General features: G+C 46.5%; 1 protein-coding gene across 1 annotated transcript in view; it reads left to right on the forward strand.

Moving 5' to 3' along the window:
* Nucleotides 1–25753, forward strand: part of LOC141228177 (uncharacterized) — a 781624-nt gene that overhangs the window by 718350 nt on the left and 37521 nt on the right. Inside the window, exon 12 of the mRNA XM_073667298.1 lies at nucleotides 7351–7498. Within this exon, the coding sequence (XP_073523399.1) occupies nucleotides 7351–7498 (148 nt within the window). The remainder of the gene's footprint in view (nucleotides 1–7350; nucleotides 7499–25753) is intronic.

Consider the following 25753-nt stretch of genomic DNA (forward strand, 5'->3'; position numbering starts at 1 on the left):
ACAAGAATTAGTCATGTCCATATTTTTTCTGCGAGTAAAATGTGCGCAAAAAAAATCCTGACCATGTGCACAGAACTTGCAGAATGTCATAGGAAGTCATGGGATAAGGTAAGCATTGCGTTTCTGGTGCCTTTCCGCGCTGCAAATACGCACCAAAAAACACACCAAAAACGCATCGTGGGCACACAGTCTAATACTGAAGATATCAGGGGTGAAGAGTTAAGAACAGGCTGCTCACACCACTGTTCACCCTTTATTTATTAATATTGAGTATGCTGCCTTCAGATTCGATTCCATTTTTGATGTATCATGGCTCCCGTTAGTGGTATATAGGACGTTTTATTTATTTTTCAATTCCTGGAGAACGCCTTTTGTGTATAATTTAATATGAATATAGTGTAAATATTCCATTGGCATGTTTGTAAATATTTGTAGAATGATTATATTCTTTTGTCAGGATCTGACAATTACACAGATCAGGGTGTCACAATGAACTACTTCTAGCTTTCTGCAGAAACAACTTGTTAAAGATCACATTGAAAACCATTTTTTATCCAATGTCAACCACATGTAGTGCTCCTTTTTTAAGTAAAATAAAAGTTTGTCATCAGTTGCATTGTTTGTATTGTACAGTATGTTTATAATAATCAATGGGGAAAAGAACAGTCAGCTAACTGAAGTATAAATTAGAAGGAATAATGTACCCAATACTACTATGTTACAGATACGGGTGGTGGAACCTCTGTGCTGCGGTGCAAGGAGGGACCATAGGGGCGTAACTAGGTATCAACTCGGACTGACCAAGGTCGCACGGCGGCTCAATCGACTCCGTGAACCAGGGAAGGACCGAGCAGAGGGACCAGGTGCTACTCTGGACCACTCCTTGTATGAGAGCAGGTGACTCCCACGGGTCAGAAGGCAGGGACTGACCGGTACAGCAGATGAGCACGGCAGGCTGATGCGTAATCCGGCTAGATGGACTGGCAGGAGCCTCCAGGTAGGCTGGCTGGTAGGCACGGCAGGTAACAAGCAGGTGCCTCTAGGTAGGCTGGCTGGTAGGCACGGCAGGTAACTGGTACGTTCTCCAGGCAGGCAAGCCTGGCCCATAGACAGACAGGCGGGTTTGGACTGTAAGCAGACTGTCGGGCAGAGCTGGTAGTCAGGCTGGCGGACTGGACTGGTAGTCAGGCTGACGGACTGGACTGGTAGTCAGGCTGGCGGACTGGACTGGTAGTCAGGCTGGCAGACTGGACTGGTAGTCAGACTAGCAGCGGGACCAGAGGGCTGAAGCAGAGTTTAGGACACAGAGCTACAACCTTCATGGGCACCTCCATTTTGGAGGAGGTGCCTTTTATATGAAAAGTCCTCCGGCCATTGGCCGGGGACTCCTTAGAACGGCGCGCGTGGCCCCTTTAAGAGGGAGGGAGCACGCACGCTCCCTAAGCACAGTGCCCGGGAAGCTGCGCGCGCCGGCAGCAGCAGCAGCAGCAGGAGAGCAGGAAGACTCCGGGACAGGAGCGCGGCGGTAAGAGGGACGGCGTCTCTGCCTGTCAGGGGGCAGAGACGCCGATGCTACATACTAATTAAATAATGAATATTACAAACCACCTCAATAATCCCTAATGTGTATAAATGCCCTTGAGTATCATATGTTTAAAAGGGCTGGTGATGTCTAATAGTCTTTATAATTTATAATAAAAGCTACATTTCTCAATGTGTATTTTGATGGGCTCCGCTAGTTAGGTGGTTTCTCCCAATTGTAGGTCATGGACTGGAAATGATGGTGCAACAGAGAGGGTATAGACGGACAACACATGAATCAGCAAGGACTTGGACAGCAGGGTATGCAGAACGGCAGACAAATAAATGTAGCACCAGATGAAGCTCATCTAGGTTTGCGCTACATATATGAACAGTAACTGTATAGGAAACCAATATCTTTCAGCAGGGAAGCATTTAATCACAGTAATACAGAAATATATACTGTACGTAGTCTTGTATATTCAAGCAAAAATGCAGGTAATCATAGGAATGACCGAGAAATTTATGGAGTCTTTCCAGCAAGCAACAGGTTAATTTAGATTGTCAGCCCCAATGGGGACAGTGATGATAATGTCTGTAAAGCGCTGTGGAATTAATGGCAGTATTTAAGTGAGTAAAATAAATAACAACAGCAGTGCATGCAGACTGGTACTTGTAGCAAGGAAATGGTTAATCAAAGGAGAGCAGTGAAGTGTAGGCAAACGAGACTCATTAGAACAGTTGCTTAACTTTGAGGCTAGGTGTGAACAGTATGTAGAATAGTTGTGAGAAGTTGGCAACTTGCTTTCAGAGTGGTAGATGTGGACAACACCTGCTAAGCTGGACTGAGCTTGGACATAATGCTGGTTGTAGCATGGACGTCAGGATTAGCAAAGGATTTGATGGATATCTGGTTGGAGCTTAGCTGAGAAACCTGGTATGGACTATTGCAAAGGGAGGCAGCTATAGGAGAAAGGAGCAAGGACCAGTGATGGAGCGTGGAGAGGTGAGTAACATTATTCTTTATATTTACAATATAAGGTACATTATCCAATATACGAGTATTTCTTATAAACTATACTTACAGTGTTGAAAGACATTTTCACCATCTCTGTTCACTATATGTAGTATAAGTATATCTTTAAAAGTTTCATCCATCTCCTGAACATATCATTCATTATGATGAAAAAACACTGCTAAGATCTTCACAACAATACAAACTGCCAGGCAATGGAGGAGCATTTGGGAAACACTGAATTAGAGTTACACTGCGTAGTAATACTGAATAATATCCTTCATATTGCCTTATACTGTGTTAAAGAAATGTGGGGTGGGGGGTAGGCTCCCTTACATCTATACAGTGGCATGTAAAAGTTTGGGCACTCCTGGTCAAAATTACTGTTATTGTGAACAATTAAGCAAGTTGAAGATGAAATGATCTCTAAAAGGGCTAAAGTTAAAGATGATACATTTCCTTTGTTTTTTAGGCATAAAAATATATATTGTAATTTTTTTACATTTTTAAAATTACAAAAAGGAAAATGGGCCGATGCAAAAGATTGGGCACCCTTGGAGATTTGTGTGCTCAGATAACTTTGACCAAGGTTTCAGACCTTTATTAGCCTGTTAGGGTTATGACTTGTTCGCTATCATCATTAGGAAAGGCCAGGTCATGCAGATTTCTCAGCTTTATAAAAACCCAGCCTCCTCTGATCTTGTGCCAAAAAACAGCAGTCATGGGTTCTTCTAAGCAGCTGCCTAGCACTCTGAAAATGAAAATAGTGGAGGCCTTCAAAGCAGGAGAAGGCTATAAGAAGATAGCAAAGCGTTTTCAAGTTGCCCTTTCCTCAGTTCGAAATGTAATTAAGAAATGGCAGTTAACAGGAACAGTGGAGGTCAAGATAAGGTCTGGAAAACCAAGCAAAATTTCAATGAGAGCTGCTCATAGAATTGCTAGAGAGGCAAATCAGAAGCCCTGCTTGACTGCAAAAGATCTTCAGAAAGATTTAGCAGACTCTGGAGTTGTGGTACATTGTTCTACTGTTCAGAGACACCCTCACAAAAATGGCCTTCACGGAATAATCATCAGAAGAAAACCTCTCTGCGCCCTCACCATAAAATTCAGCTTCAGAAGTATGCAGAAGAACATCTAAACAAGCCTGATGCATTTTAGAAACAAGTCCTGTGGACCAATGAGTCTAAAATAGAACTCTTTGGCCACAATGATCAAAGGTATGGGTGGAGAAAAAAGGGTACAGAATTTCAGGAAAAGAACATCTCGTCAACCATTAAGCATGGGGGTGGATCAATCATGCTTTGGGGTTGTGTTGCAGCCAATGGCACGAGGAACATTTCACGGGTAGGGGGAAGAATAGATTCAATGAAATTTCAACAAATTATTGATGCAAACATAACACCATCTACAAAAAAGCTGAAGTTGGAAAGAGGATGGCTTCTACAAATGGATAATGATCCTAAACACACGTCAAAATCCACAATAGACTACCTCAAAAAGCGCAAGCTGAAGGTTTTACGATGGCCCTCACAGTCCCCTGATCTGAACATCATTGAAAATCTGTGGCTAGACCTCAAAATAACAGTGTATGCAAGAAGACCCAGGAATCTCATAGAACTGGAAGAATTTTTCAAGGAACAATGGATGAAAATCCTTCAAACAAGAATTGAAAGACTCTTGACTGACTACAAAAAACATTTACAAGCTGTGATACTTTCAAAAGGGGGTGCTACTAGGTGCTAGCCGTGCAGGGTGGCTAAACTTTTGCATCGGCCCATTTTGTTTTTGTAATTTTTAAAATGTAAAAAATGACTTTTTGTTTTGTTGCTTAAAATACAAAGGCAATGTGCCATTTTTAACTTTAGGCCTTTTAGAGATCATTTCATCTTCAACTTGCTTAACTGTTCACAATAACAGCAATTTTGACCAGTGATGCCCAAACTTTTACATGCCACTGTATGTACTATGTTTAGGAGACATGATAGCAGCTAGTTTCTTCCACTAGCTCAGAGACAGCTGAAAAGTAGGAATATAGCCTGCAGAAGAGAAAACTGGTGAAAAATGCATCATATACTGTAATAATTTACTGTAATGGTCAGAAATAGTTGCATTTCTCATGCACACATGTCAGCTTATTCTAAAAGTTATCTGAAATGTGAAGTACAGTGGGGAAAAAAGTATTTAGTCAGCCACCAATTGTGCAAGTTCTCCCACTTAAAAAGATGAGAGAGGCCTGTAATTGACGTCATACGTAGACCTCAACTATGAGAGAAAAAAAAATAAGAAAACAAATCCTGAAAATCACATTGTCTGATTTGGAAAAAATTTTTTTTTAAATTTTGGTGGAAAATAAGTATTTGGTCAATTACAAAAGTTCATCTCTATACTTTGTTATATATCCTTTGTTGGCAATGACAGAGGTCAAACGTTTTCTGTAAGTCTTCACAAGGTTGGCACACACTGTTGCTGGTATGTTGGCCCATTCCTCCATGGTGATCTCCTCTAGAGCAGTGATGTTTTGGGGCTGTCGCTGGGCAACACGGACTTTCAACTCCCTCCAAAGGTTTTCTACAGGGTTTAGATCTGGAGACTGGCTAGGCCACTCCAGGACCTTAAAATGCTTCTTAATAAACCACTTCTTCGTTGCCCTGGCGGTGAGCTTGGGATCATTGTGATGCTGAAAGCCACGTTTCATCTTCAATGACCTTGCTGATGGAAGGAGGTTTGCACTCAAAATCTCACGATACATGGCCCCATTCATTCTTTCATGTACACGGATCAGTCGTCCTGGTCCCTTGGCAGAGAAACAGCCCCAAAGCATGATGTTGCCACCTCCATTCTTCACAGTCGGTATGGTGTTCTTTGGATGCAACTCAGCATTCTTTCTCCTTCAAACACGACGAGTTGTGTTTCTACCAAACAGTTCTACTTTGGTTTCATCTGACCATATGACATTCTCCCAATACTCTTTTGGATCATACAAATGCTCCCTAGCAAATTTCAGACGGGCCTGGACATGTAATGGCTTAAGCAGGGGGACATTTCTTGCACTGCAGGATCTGAGTCCCTGGCGGCGTAGTATGTAACTGATGGTAGCCTGTGTAACGTTGGTCCCAGCTCTCTGTAGGTCATTCACTAGGTCCCCCTGTGTGGTTCTGGGATTTTTGCTCACCGTATTTGAGATCATTTTGACCCCATGGGGGGAGATCTTGTTTGGAGCCCCGGATCGAGGGAGATTATCAGTGGTCCTGTATGTCTTCCATTTTCTAATTATTGCTCCCAAAGTTGATTTCTTCACACCAAGCTGCTTGCCTATTGCAGATTCAGTTATCCCAGCCTGGTGCAGGGCTACAATTTTGTTTCTGGTGTCCTTCCACAGCTCTTTGGTCTTCAACATAGTGGAGTTTGGAGTGTGACTGTTTCAGGTTGCGGACAGGCGTCTTTTATACTGATAACAAGTTCAAACAGGTGCCAGTACTACAGGCAATGAGTGGAGGACAGAGGAGCCTCTTAAAGAAGAAGTTACAGGTCTGTGAGAGACAGAAATCTTGCTTGTTTATAATTGATACTTATTTTCCACCAAAATTTAAAAAAAAATTCTTTCCATATCAGACAATGTGATTTTCAGGATTTGTTTTCTCATTTTGTTTCTCATAGTTGAGGTCTACCTATGATGTCAATTACAGGCCTCTCTCATCTTTTTAAGTGGGAGAACTTGCACAATTGTACCTGACTAAATACTTTTTTTCCCACTGTATGCTTTAACTGTTTGACTATGTTCTAGTAAGACATTAAAGAATTATTAAACTTTTTTCATCTTTAACTATTGACCAGCCTTTGCAAAGTTATGAATTTTTGTAACGTACTATATTACTTTATTTTGCCATCTTATCTCCCAAACTCAATGCTGCAGTGCTGTTTTAACTGCTTAGTTCAATCTCCTTAAAGGGGTTAACTGGTAAAAGCAAATGATCACTTATACACTCGATAGGTGATAACTTGTTGATCGGTCTGGACCATGCACCGTTCCTTTGAACAGTGTACTTCTGTCCCCATCAGAATAGAGCAGCAGTGCGCATGCTCATCTGCCCCTCGATTCAGTACCTATGGAGCTGCCGAGCGCTGTGTTAAGCTTTTCCCAGGAGCCCCATAGAGAATGAATGGAGCAATGTTCGGGCATCTGACCTACCGCTCCATTTTGTAACCAGAATAAAAGTTCCCCGTCGGGTATAAAAGTTCCCCATTCTGCTGATTGCTTTAGGTCCCAGCTGTCGGACACCCACTGATGAATAAGTTGCAGCTAACATATTTTCACCAGAAAACCCCTTTAGAATCTGCTTTCAACTGCTGCTCAGCTAGATCCTTACACTATTTACAATTAGAGTAATGGAATTCCCTCTGTCTGAGCCTCTCTTCTCTCCTCTTCTGTATTCAGACATGGAAAGTCCCTATCACAGATTGATTGTAAATAAGAAAATATATTCTTGCTGAGAAGCAGTTTAAAGCAGGTTCTGACGGAGCTTTAGCTAGGCAGTTAAAACAGTACAGTATCATGGTTTTGGAGAGAGAAAAAGGCAAAAAAGGTAATGAAATATATTTTAAAAAATTCATAACTTTGCAAAGGTCAATTAATAATTACATAAAAAAAGTTTAGTTATTCTTTAAGGAAGATCATAAGCTCTCTAGTATAGGGATCAGTTCTTATATGTTACTTATTGTCTTTGGTAGGACCTACATGACCGATCTTGGGTACAAATCAGTTCAGTTTTTCAATGTCATTAATTTTTTATATGTATTTTTGATTCATCTTCTAGAATCCATAACGCCTTCTACCCAAGTCATCCTGTGTTCATCCTCACATTACTGCATGTGATGAGTGCTCCACTTCATGGTTTGGCCAACACCATTGTTTTTGTATTAGACAAGGAAACTTGGAGCCAGCTTACAATGACATCGCTGAGGGTCAGTATGTTGTGTTTCTATGTTGTTTCCTCTGAATCATGCTGTTTGTAACTTTGTAATTACAATAGTGTTTTAATGTATAATATATAAAGCTCTTTAATCAGTTCCCTATTGAGCAATTTTCCATTTTTGATCATCAGTTTTTCCCTCCCCTTCTTCTCAAAGCCCGTTTCAGGGCTTGGTTTTTTGTCGGACAAGCTGTTGTTTGGAATGTTTTTTCGCCCTTCATTGAGCAGTAAAAATGACCTGGCAACGTGATTTTACAGGTCAATTACGGCGATACCAAACTGATATAGTTTTTTTTCATATTTTTAGTAGTAAATTAAAATCCTGAAATTTATAAAAAAATAATAATAAAAATGTTTTGCTTGTGCCGCCATTTTTGGCTCCCATAACGTTTTAACTCTTTCGTCGATAGAGTTGCGTGAGCACTTTTTTTTGCATACCAAACTGTAGTTTTCATTGATATCATTTTTAGGTACATACAACATATTGTTCACTTTTCATTGCATTTTTGGGAGAACTGCGATAATTGGAAAATTGCAAATCTGGCTTTTTTAATTTTTTTTGCAACTCATTGTATGTTTTAAATCATTTTATATTTTTATAGACCATACTTATGGATATGGTGATACTAAATATGACTATTATACTTTTTTTATTTGTTTATTTTAATACTGGAAAATTGGTTAATTGAAACTTATTTTTGTATTTATTTTTTTTTTACTTTATTTTTTATTTTTTACTATGGGACTTTAATTTGCGATCGCTAGATTGCTTATACTATATGCTGTAATTCCATGGTATTACAGCATATAAAATAAATCATGGTATCCATTAAAGCTCAGATTTATAGCTCAGCTTCAGAGAAGTACCAAGACAGCAGTGATGGGGGGCCTTCAGATGGCCCCCGGCTGCCATTATAGCTATTGGTAAACTACAATCACATCTTGGGGTACTGGTGTACACAGGTGGGTGCACGACCGGTGATGCATTGTTTAAACGCTGCTTGCAAACATTGGCAGCGGTATTTAAATAGTTAAACAGCAGCGATCATGGCCAGCAACAATCACTGCTGTTGAGGGCATATACTGGCTATGTATTACAGCTGGCATCTGCCTTGTATGAACCAGGCAAAGCTCTGGAGCCTGATCCACACAATTGCTTCCTGACCATGACATACATGTACAGCAGGAGTAAAAGAAAGAAAATATGGGTGATTCAAAAGATTTTTTCGGATTTTTAAAAACTACATTTTTTTTTATTTTTTAGTTCCCATAGGAACTTGAATTTGTAATAGTCTGATCACAGAAGCCCAGCCACCGAATGGGCTTAACTGGAGGACAAAAACAGCAAACATGGGGACCCTGAGCAGGCCCCCTTATGCCATGACAGCCAATTGGTCCCTCGCAATTGTGTCGCGAGGTGCCGATGGGAGCCAGTGAAGGTGTTTTTTAAATGATGCTGTCAGTGAGTAAGAGCGGCATTTAAATAGTTAAACAGTAGCACTCAGAGCGTACTACGGCCACTGCTGTTAGTCAGATGCCATCCACATATCACAGCCGGTATCTGCAGAGTATGGCATGGGCTTAGCTCCTGGGCCTGCTCAATTCACGGGAACCGACATATGATGTATCAGGATGTTATGTCAGGGAGGAGATAAATTTGCAGCAATAATAAGCTAAGATACTCCCTGGCGTATCACAACAGACTTAAGATATTGATGATCTATGCTGTGGCTAGGTGATCAATATCAGATCAGTCCTCAGTGGCTTTCATCTGCTGCAGCGGCTGAAGGTTAATAGTTTACAGCTCTGTACACCGTATAGTGGCCATTCCCGGATACGGCAGCTCGACTTCTATTCCCTTTAATTTAGGCACCTGTTCGAGGTAGCTACCCTGTAAGTCAATACCTCACCTTTTAACATATCCTGTAAGGATATTTTTCTAAAATGGAGTCTTCTTCAAAAGGAAGAGATACCTTGCCACAGATAACTGTACCAAAGGTCTTTCCCCTATATTGGTGCAGAGCAATGCACTTATTGCGAGAACCTTTGACAGATGCTTAATAGTTACTGTTTTTTTATCGTGGAGACTGACAACTGGTTTAGGGTGACTTATAGGCCAGGCAATTTTCTCTATTTAAAGAGTATGCAAATTAACTTTCCACTAAGAGGAAAGGGGCTGGTTTTCTAGTGCCACCTATCGAAGGTGGCTACCGTATAACTCAATGCTCACCCTTCAATGAAGCTTGCAGCATGACAAAGAATAGTTAGCCCAACCAGTCTTCTACAAAAGTAAAAGACACTGATTTTATTATTATCTGACTTGTGTTCCCTTGATTTTACCTATGCGGCCACTAAAGTTAATGTGTTGGTCTATATTTTGCATTGATAGTTCTACACTCCTGTCCTCCCAGTTTTCAATGGTGATAGGGGATTCTACCTAAATTTAAATTCAGCAGTTCCCTTGAACTTGGCCATAAATTCTATTTGAATCAAAAGTTATTCAATGCAAATCGCTTGTTCCTTATTATGATCTTATAATAGAGCATAATAAACAAATGGGGTGGAAAAAAAAATATTTCTCTACGCCTCCTTTTCGGCTTGTCCATCATCTTCCATTGGCACAGGAGCCCCATGTATTGGGAGATCATGATGTCACAATTCACTTTGCCCGAGGCCTAGACATCACCTTGGGCGACAGGCTTTAGGATGTCTGAGACCCACCCAGTCAAGGTCGAGAGTCGGCGCATGCACAGATCGAGATTTCTGCTCAGTTCAGAGCCGAAATCTCGATCTGCACATGCACCGCCTCCAGCTCCATTTTATTGAAGTCCTGCACACAGGGCGCCAACTCACACTGCGCACGCGCCACCCACGCAATGATGGTGGTGGTGCGGTATTTTAAAAAGCAGGCATCCCGCCCCGAAGCACACTGGAGCAGAGAAGTCGTCATTTTATGAAAACTTCACAAGGTGAGTATTCAACAGCCACTGAGCGGATCCCTTCACATCAGGTATCAGATTAATCAGCTTCACAGCACCATTATGGCCATGCCTTTAGTTTATAGGGATAAATCCTGATGACAGGTTCTCTTTAAATAAGGTTGAGAGAACTTGATGCGGCCACCTGTACGCACAAAATTATTCTCACTCGCGGCCGGCCAATGATGACATGATTTTGTTTCATAATCGTATTGTGATTGGCTGCCACGGGTGGGTAAAACTTTGGACACGCAACCAGTCGACATGTGGCTGACTCGCCCCCAGAACCGTGGGGTACTCGGCAGCCGGGCCTATGGATGCTGATGGGGAATATCACGGTGGCTGGCCCGGTCCGTGGCCCAGGGCGGTCAGCAAAAAGGGGAATTATTTATAGGGGATTTGTAAAGTGTTCGTGATGCCACCTGTGGAATGCGGCTAAAGGGAGCAGCCGCTGCGGAGCAGTCCTCTGAGGGAGATGTTAGGGCAGCTTATGATGGAGCGGCTCCCCACAGGTGGAGCGGGCCTCAGGGCAGCGTGAGGTAATGGATGGTGTTGCAGGGGAGAGATGGCGAGAACAGTTCAGGAAGAAATGACGGACACTCACACGGGGGTTCGCTTCGGTACCTTTACTAGTGTAGATGCAGGTATGGTCCAGGGTACTCGGTAGGCAGGGTGGACTTCTGGACTCTCCCCAGTGAGCGGGTATAGGGCCTCCTGATCTGTTGCTTCCACTTGCTAAGCTTCTGACCTGCCTGGAGCTAGGCCTGGCTTAATTACTGCCTCTCTCTCTCTCTTGCACCTGCTGACCTGGTGGTAGGGCCTTCTCTTGGAGCTCACTCTCCCTGGACGCTGGGGCCTCCGTGGCTCCTAGCCCTGGTACTGTAGTCAGCGTTGGTCGACTTGGGACTTGTAGTCCCCCAGGTGTCCGGTGGTCCCTACTGGGTGTAAAGGGACCCGGTAGGCGCGGACCCGGTGTCCGGTGTATATCTCGGGGTGAGCCTGGTACACTCCTCTGCCCCCTCAACTCCTCTCTCCTTTCCTCTCTGCCGTCGGCCACACTCAGGGCCCTCACTACGGCAGCAGCAGACGAGCTGCATCTTCGCTGCTCTCAGTGTCAGCACGCTCTCAGACTCTCTCTCAGTCTGACTACTCACAACTCACTGAACTAACTCACTGACTGAGCTGCCTGGCTTCACCCTCCCTATATATCTCCCTAACGGGCTCCTTCTGGTGGTCTGAGGTGGTAGGGTGAAGGTGTGTGAATGTGTGAGGGCCTCTTGTGGAGAAGTCCATCCATGCACCCTACTGGGTTCTGTGACACCTGTGCGTAGCAGGGCGCCACATTCCCCCCTAGTACAATTCAGTACTCCTGGACTGAAGCATTTTTTTTCAAAACAGGTAACAATAATAATAATTATAATAATTACATTTTCTTAAAACATATAATAAACACTCTTCTTTAAAGTCTCAGTGAGATCCATTAACTGGTGTCCATCTCACTGGTGAAGATGAGCAGCATATGAGGGACCCGTCCGAAAACACTCAATGTAGGCCCTGGGCGTGGCTGCAGGGCATAAGTGATCCAGGTGCTGGACCACGTCTTCGGCCACGCCAAACAAGTTTTTGTTCCATGGTCACTTAAGGGGCACTCCAGGGAGTGCAACTATGTACAGGAACAGTTTTTGGGCTGCTCACAGTCCTCAGCCCACAAGTCTTTATACCCTGACGGGTAGCTAAATAAACACATATTAATTTTCAGTTTACACAATAAACAATAGTAGGCAATACCCAACTGGGTAACTATCTACACTGCAGGTATTTCTAACTTATTCCTTATACCTGGCAGGGACCTGGCCTTTTGTACTGCGTGTTGACCTACGTAGTACTGGGGTGTTGTTGATGTCTGTGTTTGCCCTGCCTGCTACCCTGCCAGATCTACTTGTGGGTAAATTGTAGAACTGTCTTAACCTCACTATGGGACTGGCAAGCACACTGGTTACCGGGCCTTCTGGCTCTGCTTCTACCGGTGATCCTTCTTCCGGGGTTTCTTCCTGAGCAGGCTCTTCTGGGGCACTTACAGGTCTTACTTGCAGTGGAGGGTCTTCTGGCTGTTGGTAGAAGTGCATCACAGGTATTATTACGGCTCCATCCAGTTGAGGCCAATCTGCCGGGAAATCTCCTAAGACAGTATGGAGTACATCTTCTTTAGGTTCTTCAGTCACTATAAGAGGTACTTCTTCCCGTGGCTTCAATAGACCTGGGCACAACTTCAAGTGGTCTCTTGAGACGGCTGCAGTTGTTTTTCCTCCATCTTTACTGATTAGACAGGTTTTTCTATTGTCGAACCTGGAACACAGTGTAAGGCTCTCTTTCCCACTGGTCATCAAGCTTGTTGTTTCTTCTCTTTCGCTTCAGCACAACTTCTCCAGGTGTTAAGGGTTCTGCTGGTGCACTCTTGTTGTACTGTGCTTCCTGCTTATCTCTCACCCTATTTAGACTGTCTTCGACACAGGCCTGTACTCTCTTGTACTGCTCCTGTCGAGTCATATCCCAGTCTTCAGTGGACATATCTGCTTCTGGCTCTACCACTCCAAGCTCCGGGTCAATGGGCAACTTTCCGGGTCTAGCTCTCATGAGGTACGCTGGAGTGCAATTGGTGGAACTCACAGGTGTGTGATTGTACAGATCTACCAGGTCAGGTAGTTTGTCTGGCCACTGATTCCTTTCTTCTAGAGGTAAGGTCTTCAGCAGGTCTATGACGATATTGTTCATCTTTTCACATAGACCATTGGTTTGAGAGTGGTACGGCGTAGTCTGAATCTTCTTACACCCGTACAGATGGCAAAACTCTTTGAACAGCTCGGCTTCAAAGGCAGGGCCTTTATCCGTCAGCACCTTATCCGGGTATCCATGGGGCCTGCAGAAGTATGCTTGAAACGTCCTTGCTGCAGTTTCTGCCGTCAGATCCTTGACGGGGGCTACCACCAGGAACCAGGAGTAGTGATCCACCATGGTCAGGGCATAGGAGTAGCCTGACCTGCTGGGTGACAGCTTGACGTGATTCAGAGCGACGATCTCCAGGGGCTGGGTTGTCTTGATGGACTGCAAGGGTGCTTTCTGGCTGCCGTAGTCTTTTCTTCTGAGACTACAGGGTCCACAATCCCAGCACCACCTCTCTATGGAACTCCGCATTACAACCCAATAAAACCGATTCTTCAGGAGGGTTTCCAGCTTCTTCCAGCCAAAGTGCCCTGCTTGATTGTGGTAGGCCTCCAACACCATTTGGATGTCTGTCCTGGGCACTACGATCTGCCATACCATCTCATGGGTCCTAGGGTTGACATACCTTCGGTACAGCTTCTCTCTATAGATGAACAGCCGGCTTCTCTCATTCCACAGTTGCTTGGCTTGTGGAGGAGTGTCCTTCTCCAGGGAGGAACCTTCCTGGGTTATCAGTTCTTTGATAGGTCTGACAACCAGGTCGCTGTCCTGGGTCTCCTTCCAACTGAGATGAGGTAAAGGGTTTAGTGTCTTACCACGATACCTCCTGGAGGTGCGCTGCTCGTGGACCATCCCATTTCTGTGGAAGGCAGGTAGCTCAACCTCCTCCAGGTCATCCACTTCTTCAGTGTCCAACTGGTGAGGCATTCTGGATAGGGCATCGGCGTTGGCGTTCTTGTGGCCTGCCCGGTACTTGATGGTGAACTGATAGTTTGACAGTCGGGCCATCCAACGCTGTTCCATGGCTTCCAACTTGGCTGTCTCTAGATGTGTCAAGGGGTTGTTGTCAGTATAGGCCGTGAACTTAGTGGAGGCTAGGTAGTGCTTGAATCGTTCAGTGATGGCCCAGACCAAGGCCATGAACTCCAACTTGAAGGAGCTATAGTTTTCTGGATTCCTCTCGGTAGGACGAAGCGTCCTGCTGGCATAGGCAATCACCTTCTCTTTGCCATACTGCTTCTGACTCAACACAGCTCCTAGTCCCTCGTTGCTGGCATCAGTGTACAGCAGGAAAGGTTGGCTGTAGTCAGGGTAGGCCAGGATTTCTTCGCCAGTCAGGATCTCTTTCATCACTGCAAAGGACTCAGCCTGCTCTTTACCCCACTGGAAGGGGGGGGGGGGGGTTTGCCTCTGTTGGACTGTCCTATCAGGAGGTTTTGCAAAGGCGCTGCCTTATTGGTGTAGTCCTTTACAAATCTCCAGTAATACCCGACCAGTCCCAGGAACTGACGTACCTCCTTGAAATTCTTCGGTTCCAGCTATTTCTGGATGTCAGTGACCTTCTCCGGGTCTGGTGCTACTCCTTCTGGACTGACGATGTGCCCCAGGTACTGAACCTTCCGTTTGAGCAGGTGGCACTTGGAAGGCTTCAATTTCATCCCGTACCGGGACAATGCTTCAAATACCTCCGCCAGGTGCTTCAAATGGTCCTCATACTTCTTGGAGTACACTATCACGTCATCCAGGTATAGCAGCACGGTCTTGAAGTTACGGTGTCCCAAACAGCACTCCATCAATCTCTGGAACGTTCCAGGGGCGTTGCAGAGTCCGAACGGCATACTGTTGAACTCGCAGAGTCCCATCGGGGTAGTGAAGGCCGTCTTCTCCCGGTCCTCCTCAGCAACTGCTACTTGCCAGTACCCACTAGTGAGGTCAAGGGTAGAGAAGTAATTTGCAGACTTTAGTGCAGCCAGGGATTCCTCTATACGGGGCAAAGGGTATGCATCTTTATGTGTTATGCAATTTACCTGTCTGTAATCTACACACATCCTCATGCTTCCATCGTTTTTCTTGGCCAGGACCAGGGGAGCTGCCGAGGGACTACAGGTATCTCTTATTACCCCTGCTTTCTTCATGTCATGCAACATTTCCTTCACTTTCTGGTAGTGTGCTGGTGGTATGGGCCTGTAACGTTCTTTGATGGGTGGATGGTCACATGTGGGTATATGGTGTTGTACCCCTTTAATCCTTCCAAAATCAAGTGGGTGTTTGCTGAATACCTGTTCGTATTCCTGGACCACCCTGTGTACCCCTTGTTTTTGATGGACAGGAGTGGCGTCAGTCCCAACATGGAGCTATTGACACCAATCCCCCACCTGGGTTTCTGAGTCATTACCCTCCACTGTGTCTGATAAGGTTAAAGACTCTACTGTGTGTATGGCGTCATCATTCACAGTATACAATCTGGCAACAGTGGCGTATCTTGGTAATTTAACTTCCTCCTCCCCACAATTTAGGAGATGTATGGGTACCCTCCCATTGCGTAGGTCAATTACCCCTCTAGCAGTCAAGAGTGTAGATCTGTGCTCTGAGCTAAGGGGCTCCACTACCGCCTGGTAGTTCTGTCCCTTGAAACCTATTGCTGCCCTACACCATATCAGCATCTCACTCATTGGGGGAATCACAATGGGTATCTGGTCTGTCACCCATACATTACCAATCTCACCACCTGTTAGTTTTACCTGTTGCTGGTACAGGAGGGCTCGAATCTCTCTCTGGAGCACCTTCCTCTGCCCTGGTTTGGCAGTGTCAGCAATCTGTTGAAGTAAAAACAACACTTCTCCCAAACAGTTACCAACAATATTTGTACCAAGTATCATATACAAGTCTGTATCACCAGGGTTAGATTCCACTACAATCAGTCCTTGGTCCTTTAGTTCCGCTCTCCCCACCTTCACTGTCACGTCCTTAACCCCTACTAGGTTAAGAGGAAGGCCGTTAGAGGCAAACACAGAGTGGTTCGGGACTGGCGGCTGGAGTTCATCTACGGACAGTACCTTTTGTAGAGGACATCAGGTATGATGGTTACCTGTGAGCCGGTGTCCAGTAATGCAGGTGTGGCTATACCGTCCAGCACGATGGACAGGAAAGTCCTTCCTCCTACAAACCGATGGTACCAGCTTGATGGGCCTGGTTGATTTAGTCCTGGGTGTCGGCCCTCGGCCCCAGGGTTTGCTCGTTTAAAGGACAGTTCCGCGCTGTGTGGCCTGCCTTGTGGCAGCAGTAGCAGATGAAGTCTCCAGGAGGACGACGTTGGTCGTTGGTCCTCCCTTGGGGTGGCGTTGTCCTCCTCCAGGGTGGCGTTGTCCTCCTACGGGGTGGCGTTGTCCTCCTTCTTCTCCTCATCCAGGGGACATCCTCAGGGCTATCGGCGAGTAGGATCCTTCTTTCCGGCACGGGCTCCGTCTGTAGCTGCAGGGTGCTCAGGACAGTGGCCAGGGTTTTACTTAGCTGGCGCACTTCAGAGCGCAGGTTGTCCAGCTCGCTAGGGGGCACTGTTTGCGTCTTTGTTTCAGCTGTCAATGAAGGAGCAGTGGGTGCTGCGGGCACTGGGGTGGCCCCACCCTGGTAACGCTGGATAGCAGTCCCTGTTGTTTCCAGGGGCTGTAGACCCTTAATAGGCATGTCCTTCAGGGTGTCAAAGGTGGCGTCTGGATGATCTAAAGCCCACCACCGTACAGTTCTGCTCTCCTCCTGGGACCTCAACCCCCGGATGAACTGTTCCGTCAGCATTTTATTTTCATCTTGTATGCTGGCTGGACTAATCTGTTTCAGGGCCCGCAGGGCTTCTTGTAAGCGCCAGGCGTAGTCCTGGATACTGTCCTCAGGTTTCTGGGTACAGTGGTAGAACCTCATCCGGAGATCTGTCTCAGTGCGGTTTTCAAACACAGTTTGCAATCTCTTAAAGATAGTGGATACTGATTCCTGGTCTGCAGCTGGCCAGGTTTCAACTTCCCGCTCTGCGGCACCAGTCAATTGTCCCAGGACCGCAGCGGCTCTCTGCTTACCAGTCATAGAATACATGTCCAGTACACCGCATATTTTTCTCTTGAACCCAGACACGGTGTCTGGTTTGCCATCATACTGGGGAAGCCATTTCGCTCCAGGGATATGCGGCAGGGCCATGGGTATTAACGGAGTCACGACCCCTGCTGGTGGGGCGGCCGCTCCGGCCTGTGTAGCGCCGGGCGCAAGTTGGGCATCAGGAGCGTTAACTGGTACTCCGGCGGCTTGCTGGTCGTCGGCCATGGTTGCGCCCCCCTAGTAAACCGTAGCCTACCTTCTTCACTTTTTATCAGGTAGACCGCAGCTCCGCGGGCGACTGTCTTCTTCCAGGACCTTGGTCGCTCACGTCTGACGTTAGAGCGTCCTCTGGACTCCTTCCAGGACCTGACGCTTCCTGGTTCGACGTCAAGGGTGGGGCGTGTCCTGGGCTTCGTGCGCTTTCACAGTCACGCCCCTCGGGTTCCCGCGGTTACGCCCCTCTTCTTCCCGCGCTGCGACAGGAAAATGGCGGACAATGGCGGGAAACCTCGGAAATGGCAGGAAATCTTCACCACAGTAAGTGTTACAGTCTTTTAAGGCGCACAGTACCCGGTGGCGACGTGCACGGAATCCTGTTCGTGAAGCCAAGGATGACTCCCCTCCCCCCCCCCCCAGAGCCGTGGGGTACTCGGCAGCCGGGCCTATGGATGCTGATGGGGAATATCACGGTGGCTGGCCTGGTCCGTGGCCCAGGGCGGTCAACAAAAAGGGGAATTATTTATAGGGGATTTGTAAAGTGTTCATGACGCCACCTGTGGAATGCGGCTAAAGGGAGCCGCCGCTGCGGAGCTGTCCTCTGAGGCAGATGTTAGGGTAGCTTATGATGGAACGGCTCCCCACAGGTGGAGTGGGCCTCAGGGCAGCATGAGGTAATGGATGGTGGTGCAGGGGAGAGACGGTCAGGACGGTTCAGGAAGAAATGACGGACACTAACACGGAGGTTCACTTCGGTACCTTTACTGGTGTAGATGCAGGTATGGTCCAGGGTACTCGGTAGGCAGGGTGCACTTCTGGACTCTCCCCAGTGAGCGGGTATAGGGCCTCCTGATCTGTTGCTTCCACTTGCTAAGCTTCTGACCTGCCTGGAGCTAGGCCTGGCTTAATTACTGCCTCTCTCTCTCTCTTGCACCTGCTAACCTGGTGGTAGGGCCTTCTCTTGGAGCTCACTCTCCCTGGACGCTGGGGCCTCCGTGACTCCTAGCCCTGGTACTGTAGTCAGCGTTGGTTGACTTGGGACTTGTAGTCCCCCAGGTGTCCGGTGGTCCGTACTGGGTGTAAAGGGACCCGGTAGGTGCTTACCCTTTGTCCGGTGTATATCTTGGGGTGAGCCTGGTACGCTCCTCTGCCCCCTCAACGGCTCTCTCCTTTCCTCTTTGCCGTCGGCCACACTCAGGGCCCTAACTACGCCAGCAGCAGACGAGCTGCATCTTCGCTGCTCTCAGCGTCAGCACGCTCTCAGACTCTCTCTGTCTGACTACTCACAACTCACTGAACTAACTCACTGACTGAGCTGCCTGGCTCCACCCTCCCTATATATCTCCCTAATGGGCTCCCTCTGGTGGTCTGAGGTGGTAGGGTGGAGGTGTGTGAATGTGTGAGGGCCTCTTGTGGAGAAGTCCATCCATGCACCCTACTGGGTTCTGTGGCACCTGTGCGTAGCAGGGCGCCGCATTGCCTCATCCTAAATGCTTCCAGCTAACTAAATTTGTTGACAATATATTGCAGTCAGTTGCTCCGAATTCTTTTAGGAGTCCGCTGCTTGTGTCACAGATTTTAATCTTGACTTTCTTGTAAAGGAAGTAACTGGCAATACATCTAATAATATAGGAAGAAGATGACAGAAGAAAATCCTCCCAGTTCATCTTTCTTATTTCCTTGCTTATTTCCTGCTCAGAAATCCCTGCCATCCTTCTTACTGTGGGAAGACTTGTTTGATTCAGTCTTTGTCAATATCTGGCAAGCAAATGAGAGATCTGTCAACCTAATAATCATTTGGCACACAGCTGACTCCCCCATACACATGGCTTGGCCAAATATGTGTTTTCAATTATCAGAAAGGTGAAAGCCGCTGCCAGACGCCTCTGGCAGCACCTTATCTTCCCTGCAAACGAAAGGATCGGCCATTGAAATTAAATATTAATTTAAATTACTACCTTAAATGCTTCTTGAATAATATCTAATTTTTAGACAGTATTATAATGTGCCAGATTGATCCTAGTATTTTATGCAATTTAATAAATCTGGGGCAACTTTATACAGTCTATTCTGAATTTACACCACTAATTAGTTGGCTTACAACAATTTGTGCACGGTGTTAAATGTTATGCATGCCCCTTCCCCGCTAAGCCAAGCTTCAGTGCTGTAAGGTTATGTTCACACGTTGTTGTCATTTTGCAGCTTTTAGCTACAACAGCCCTGTGCCACAGTGGTCTTTTTTTCTTTTTTTCTGCACAATCAACAGCTGTGTCACTTGCAAGACCGTGTGGCCACTAACTTTTTCAGGTGACAGCTATTTCTTTGATTGTGCAGGGAAACAGTGGGGAAAAAAGCAGATATACGGAGCTAAAAGCTGCAAAATTATCACAACGTGTGAACACAGCCTTAGAGGCCGATTCATTAAAACTGCCATTGTGCATGCCAATCTTAAAAGGAATCTGTCAGTAGTAAGTAGGGATATAGACCCTGATTCCAGTAATGTTTCACTTATTAGGTTGTGTGCTATGGTTTCAATAAAAATCAGTGTTTTATCAGCAGCAGATTATCACTAGTTGACTAGTTGTCTTGTGTCTCCTGGTTAACTGTTCTGGTTACTCCATCCCTCCACTAATTAGCAGTGCTCTGTAAATGTCCAATGTACATGAAGAGCTGAAAATCAGTGGTGTGGGCGGGGTTATTAAGAGCACTGTTAGATCTGCAGCAGAGAAAACTGTGATTTTCTCACAACTGCTACACCTAGTAAACTAAATGATACATTACTGGAATCAGGATCTCTGCTCCTACATCATGCTGATCTCAGGTAGCAAAAACCTGTGACAAATTCCCTTTAATGAAGGGCCCACTGGTGTACGTTACACCGAATTCATGAAGAGGTGCACTCTACTTAATAAGTTCGGTGAATTTTCTTTGTGGTTTCTGCCTCCATGCTCCTTATTTCTACTGCACATTACTACTATGGCATCTGATCTGTATGTAGTATAGGAAAGCATGGATGGTAGATATGTGTCTGTAATGTAAGGTGTACCAGTAACACTAGGTTACTGAGAGGGTTTTATGACTGGATTTTGGTTCTGAGTTTTTCAAGTAACCAAAAGAACTGAATGGGAAAGGTTGATTCTATGATCAAGTCCAGGGTTTATAGGCTATAAACAGCAACTGGGATAGCTTAGCAGTGTGAAGTGTGTTGAGACTGGAGAAAGTCAGAGCTTCTGGTTAGTCTGATCTGCAAAGAGAGGTGTGCTAGAGCCAAAGAGGTGTTTGTTTGGTGAACACATTTAATACAAGTGTGGGCTGCTGCTGGGAATACTGAGGTTGGTGAGGCTGCTACATTTATGTTGTTTCGTTCTGCCTGAAAAAAGGACTGCTTGTGTTATCCATTGATACTGAAGGAAGGCTCTTTTCGTTGTAGAACTGTTATGTTTATGATGTACAATAAACTGCATGCTGTTTTGATATAAAACCCTGTGCCACATGTATCCAAGTGGCTACCAGAGAGCTGAAACCCTACTGTAGATTTACCTAAAATCTCATAGAATTACATATGTTTTAAATTTAGAGTCACCAAGGGGAGATGGGTGGATTTAACATTTCTTGTATATACATATGCCCACTAAAACTGAAGCATTACAACATATTCATGTGTTGCTGATTTGGGATTCCCCTCTTTGAACCGTTACATCTCCAAGTGCAGTTGTCACCCACATTCTCTATTGCCAAAAGGACTGCAGTGGCATGTCCCTAACCTCGAAGCATAGCAATATTTGTCATATTCCATTTTCTAGGAAAGCTGAGCGACAACCTCTTTGGGAGCTGTAATTCCAGTCCTCTTTACTGTCATCTAGCTTCGCTCAAAATATTTATGCGTGAAATAGGCAGAAATCCAATGGATGGGACAACCTAATACATAATATGGTATTCTTCTTTTATCAGATTTTGGGGAACACTTCTCTTTGATGGCTATTGTAATAGTTGTGTCATCTTACATTTTATCTTGCAGTAGAAGGGGTTAAATCTTTTCCGCCATCAGAATCCATCCTACTTCCATCTGTGCTGACTGATAAATAATTATACTTCACAGTCTTTCCCATCTGGAGAATTAAGCCTGTTAACCCTATGCTTTTGGACTATCCATAAATCATTATTTTCTCTGCTTTTGTCTCATTAGATGGTCCAGCCCAATTTATATGAGCAAGGCTTGTGCTTAAAAAACTAATGTCCACTTAGAATAACAGAATATTCATAAAGTTAAAAATTGTCCTTTGTGTTAGACTTTTAACAATTAAGAACTCCCCGGGGATCTATGTATGTCCAAAGTGTGTGATAAATACACAGTCGATTGCTCCTAGATGGAGATCCTTAAATAAAAGAGCATAATTGTACAGCTCTGTCATAGAACAATCCGCATGATTTCCACTTCTTTCTTGTTTATAATTAATATGCATTTTCTCATAGTTTATCCATAGACTTGTCCCGCTGTTTTGTATCTCCATTTACAGTAAAGACGGGACATTTGTCTAGTCTGATTTTCCAGAACAAAGGAGGATCTCCCATTTGATGTGCAGATTGATAACTGATTTTATCTGCATTCTAATTAGATTTCTGGGTTTATGTTGTATATTTGCCATGTTTGTACAATTGTACAATTCAATTTTTTTTACCTAAAAAAAAAGCTAATGGGGTTTTCCTTAAAGGGAACTTGTTAGGTTGAAAATACTGTCAAGCAGCTTGTTACGGAGCAGGAGTGGCTGAACGTGCTGATATATAATTTAGTGAAAAAACAAAATTAAAAATTACTGTATAGATTGTTGTGCTCATGCTCATGGGCGGTCCTGCTCAGTGATTGATGGCTATCTGTGTATGAACACACCTACAGGGACAGCTGCCTATCACTGACTAAGTCTGCCTGCAGATTGAAAGATATTGTGCCACCGAAGCCATATAGAGAAGCTATATACTGTCTCTCAAGTGTCCCACAAAGTGCCTGCCATGCCTATTTCACTATGCCTTGCCACAGATGACCCACTCGTACATGAAAGTCTCGTTGGAAGGATTTAGGGAAAGTAAGAAGTGGGAAAGCAGAGAAGTTACACATTGCACTGAATCAGGTTGCTGAGATTGTTTTTGAAGAGCATCAGAAACATGAAAGGTGCAACCTGACTGCTTGTGTTGTTAATCTGCCGCTTTACACTATTTGTGATAAATTTCCCTTGGGCTCGTACAGATGACCGTATAAATCAGACGAGTGCTATCCGTGGTTTTTGGTAGTACTTGTACCCATGTTATTCTATGGGACTTTGCATATGTCCAATTTTTTCCTCAGATTCAGTGGTCCAAAGAAAAAAATTACAGCATGCACGATTTGCCTCCTAGAATCAGATGGCACTTGCCCATTCAAGTCTATGGGTCCGTGGAAAAAATTGGACTGCTTTCGGATAACATCCGAGAAGGAGGAGAATTTTTTTTTTTCTCTCCACCTCTGAAAAAATCGTATCACACTCTGATCAAACTCTGATCAGAGTCTGATTAGCATAAGTGGACTGGTTTTCGTAGATGATGAGAAAACGATCATCTGCACCTGCCCTTACATTAACCCCTTCCCGATCCGTGTCACAGCGTCTGTGACATGGAAACCGGTGCGTTCCCGACCCATGTCACAGCGTCTGTGACATGGAGGGATCGCGCCCCTGCAGCGCCTGCGAGCGGGGTCGCTCAGGTGTCACAGTTGCTACTGCAACTGGACAACTTGTAGTTGACCCCACGGGGGGTGGATTAACCCCCCCCCGTGCCTGGGACCCCTCCGATTGGCAGTTTCACTTTCACTTTAGTTAAACTGCCAATCGGAATGAACTAAATATTTCACCAATGGAAATTGGTGAAATATTTATGATCTGGGCATGGCCTGAAGCATATGACGCGCCCCCTGGGCCATGTGTGCACGTGTGTGGGTTACCCGGAGCCGGGCCTCTGGGGGTTGTAGTCTCCGTGGCGGCGACCCGGTCCCGTGGCTCTGGGTGGTCAAACCAGTGGCAGTCTTTATAGGGTTTTTGTGGTTTAATGTCCGACTACGCCACCCGTGGATTGCGGTCAGGGTGTACCGCCGCTGCGAGGCAGACCGCTGAGGCTGGTGTGGTGTGCGCAGCAAAGGATGGGATAACTCCCCACGGGAAGAGTATAGCCTCAGGGCAGGGAATGTGGATGATGGGATTGATGGTGCACGAGCGCAGCAGGAACGACTCAGAGGCTTTGCAGTGCAGTTCAGGGTCTTTACTGATGATAAGGCAGACCCTCCCAGGAGTACTGGCTAGCATAAGAGGCCTGGTCAGTCTGTGAGCAAACTGGAGTTCCCCTGGCCAGGTGGAGTTGTAGGCCTCCCCGTCTATCTGCACTCTTCCTGGCTACCTTGCTGTAAGCGAGTGGAAGTAGCCCACGTCCCTGAGTGTACCGTGTGGTGCTCTCCCGTATGGCTGGTGACTTGGGGCCTTCTGATAGCCCCCGCTTCCTCGATGGCGGTGCTGGTCCCTTGCTCGTGACTGAGCCTCCGGGCTTCTATGGCCAGAGGACCTGAAATCCCCTGCCGGCGGGTTTCTGCTGCTGGATATATATATGTCCCCACAGCCTTGGATTCCTGTGTCCGGTTCTTAGTGTCTTCTGCCAGGACGAACTCCGCTTAGCTCAAGTCCCTGGTCTTCAGCTCCTGCTCCTACAGAGCTCCTCGCTGTTACTGTCCCTGTGTCTGGAACTAACTCCAGGCTCTCTCTCAACTAACCCTGCCCCAGATCCAGTTTATATAGGGCAGGTTCCTCCCCTATCTGGTCTGGGACAGGAGGTGTTGCATGTTTAAGGGCTCCTGACCAGGAAACCTCCCACTTGCTCTCAGACGTAATATTTCTATTACTGTGGTAACCAGACCCCTGGGGTGCCACACATATAGCATCAGCCATTGGCTGGGGGAAGTGTCAGCTCTGTCTCGACCCCCCCCCAGATCTGATTGGGGCTAGTGTCCATGTGACGCTAGCCCTCCAATTAGATTCGGAGGGTGTCGTTTTTACAATGGCTGACCAAGCTCCACAGCTTCCTCCCATCCGTGAAAACTGTGGAGCTTGGTCACCCACTGATCTGCTGCTGCCGCCGCCACTGATCCAACGCCGACTATCCACCACCGGTAATATTACCCCCCCTTGTCCGATTCCAGCCCCCACTCCCCCCCGACCCCCTCTCCAACCACCTCCACCCCCCCTCCACCCCAGTCCAATTCCATACCTGCACCCCGACCTCCGCTCCCTCCGCTCCCTCTCCCACGTCTTCATCCACCGGCTGGTGGTCTCCTTCTGCCAGCTGGTGTATGGTGATCACAGGCAGCAGCAGGCTCACTGTGAATCCCCTGCGCCTGTGATCACCCACCATCACTTCCAGTGATCATCCCCCCTCCCAGTGATCACCCCCACGTCCCAGTGATCACCCACCCCCCGTCCCAGTGATCACCCACCCCCCGTCCCAGTGATTACTCCCCTGTCCCAGTGATCACCCGTCCCAGTGATCACCCACCCCCCCTCCCAGTGATCACCCCCCCCCCGCAAACCCAGTGATCACCCCCCTGCTGCTGCCGGCTCCTGCTCCCCTTTCTGCCCCAGTGATCACCCCCCCTGATGATGCCGGCCTCCTACCCCCCTTGTTGCTGCCGGCTCCTGCCCCCCTTTCTACCCCAGGGTTCACCCCCTTGCTCCTGCTACTGCCGGCTCTTGCCCCTGTTTCTGCTCCAGTGATCACCCCCCTTGCTGCTGCTGCTGGCTCCTCCATCTCCTCAGCCCCCTCCTATGCCTGACCGCCCCCTTATGCGCCCCGTGTGCCTGAGCGTGCCCCGTGTGCATGAGCGCGCCCCCTCCTGCATCCCCTATGCCTGACGTCCCCTACGCCTGACCGTCCCCTACTCCTGACCGCCCCCACACGTGACTGCAGAAGGTTACATCAAGCACTCACACACACACACATACACTCACACTATAATAAAGTTTCGATTTTTTTTTTTTACACACGCACACAGCACACAAAATGTCCCGCCCGTCCCGCTCATCCCAGTCTAGGGCGTACTCAGCTGAGGAGGCTATGTCAGGTTGGTGTGTGTGGTGTAGTGTGTGTGGTGTATACACTACACTATACCACACCGCACACCAACCTGACATACACTACACAATTTGTGAAGCACCTGGGGGTGCTCACTATGCATCTAG

Source organism: Phyllobates terribilis, unplaced genomic scaffold (genome assembly GCF_046119375.1).
Source record: "Phyllobates terribilis strain yellow unplaced genomic scaffold, ASM4611937v1 Scaffold_2__4_contigs__length_985480577, whole genome shotgun sequence".
Taxonomy (NCBI): domain Eukaryota; kingdom Metazoa; phylum Chordata; class Amphibia; order Anura; family Dendrobatidae; genus Phyllobates; species Phyllobates terribilis.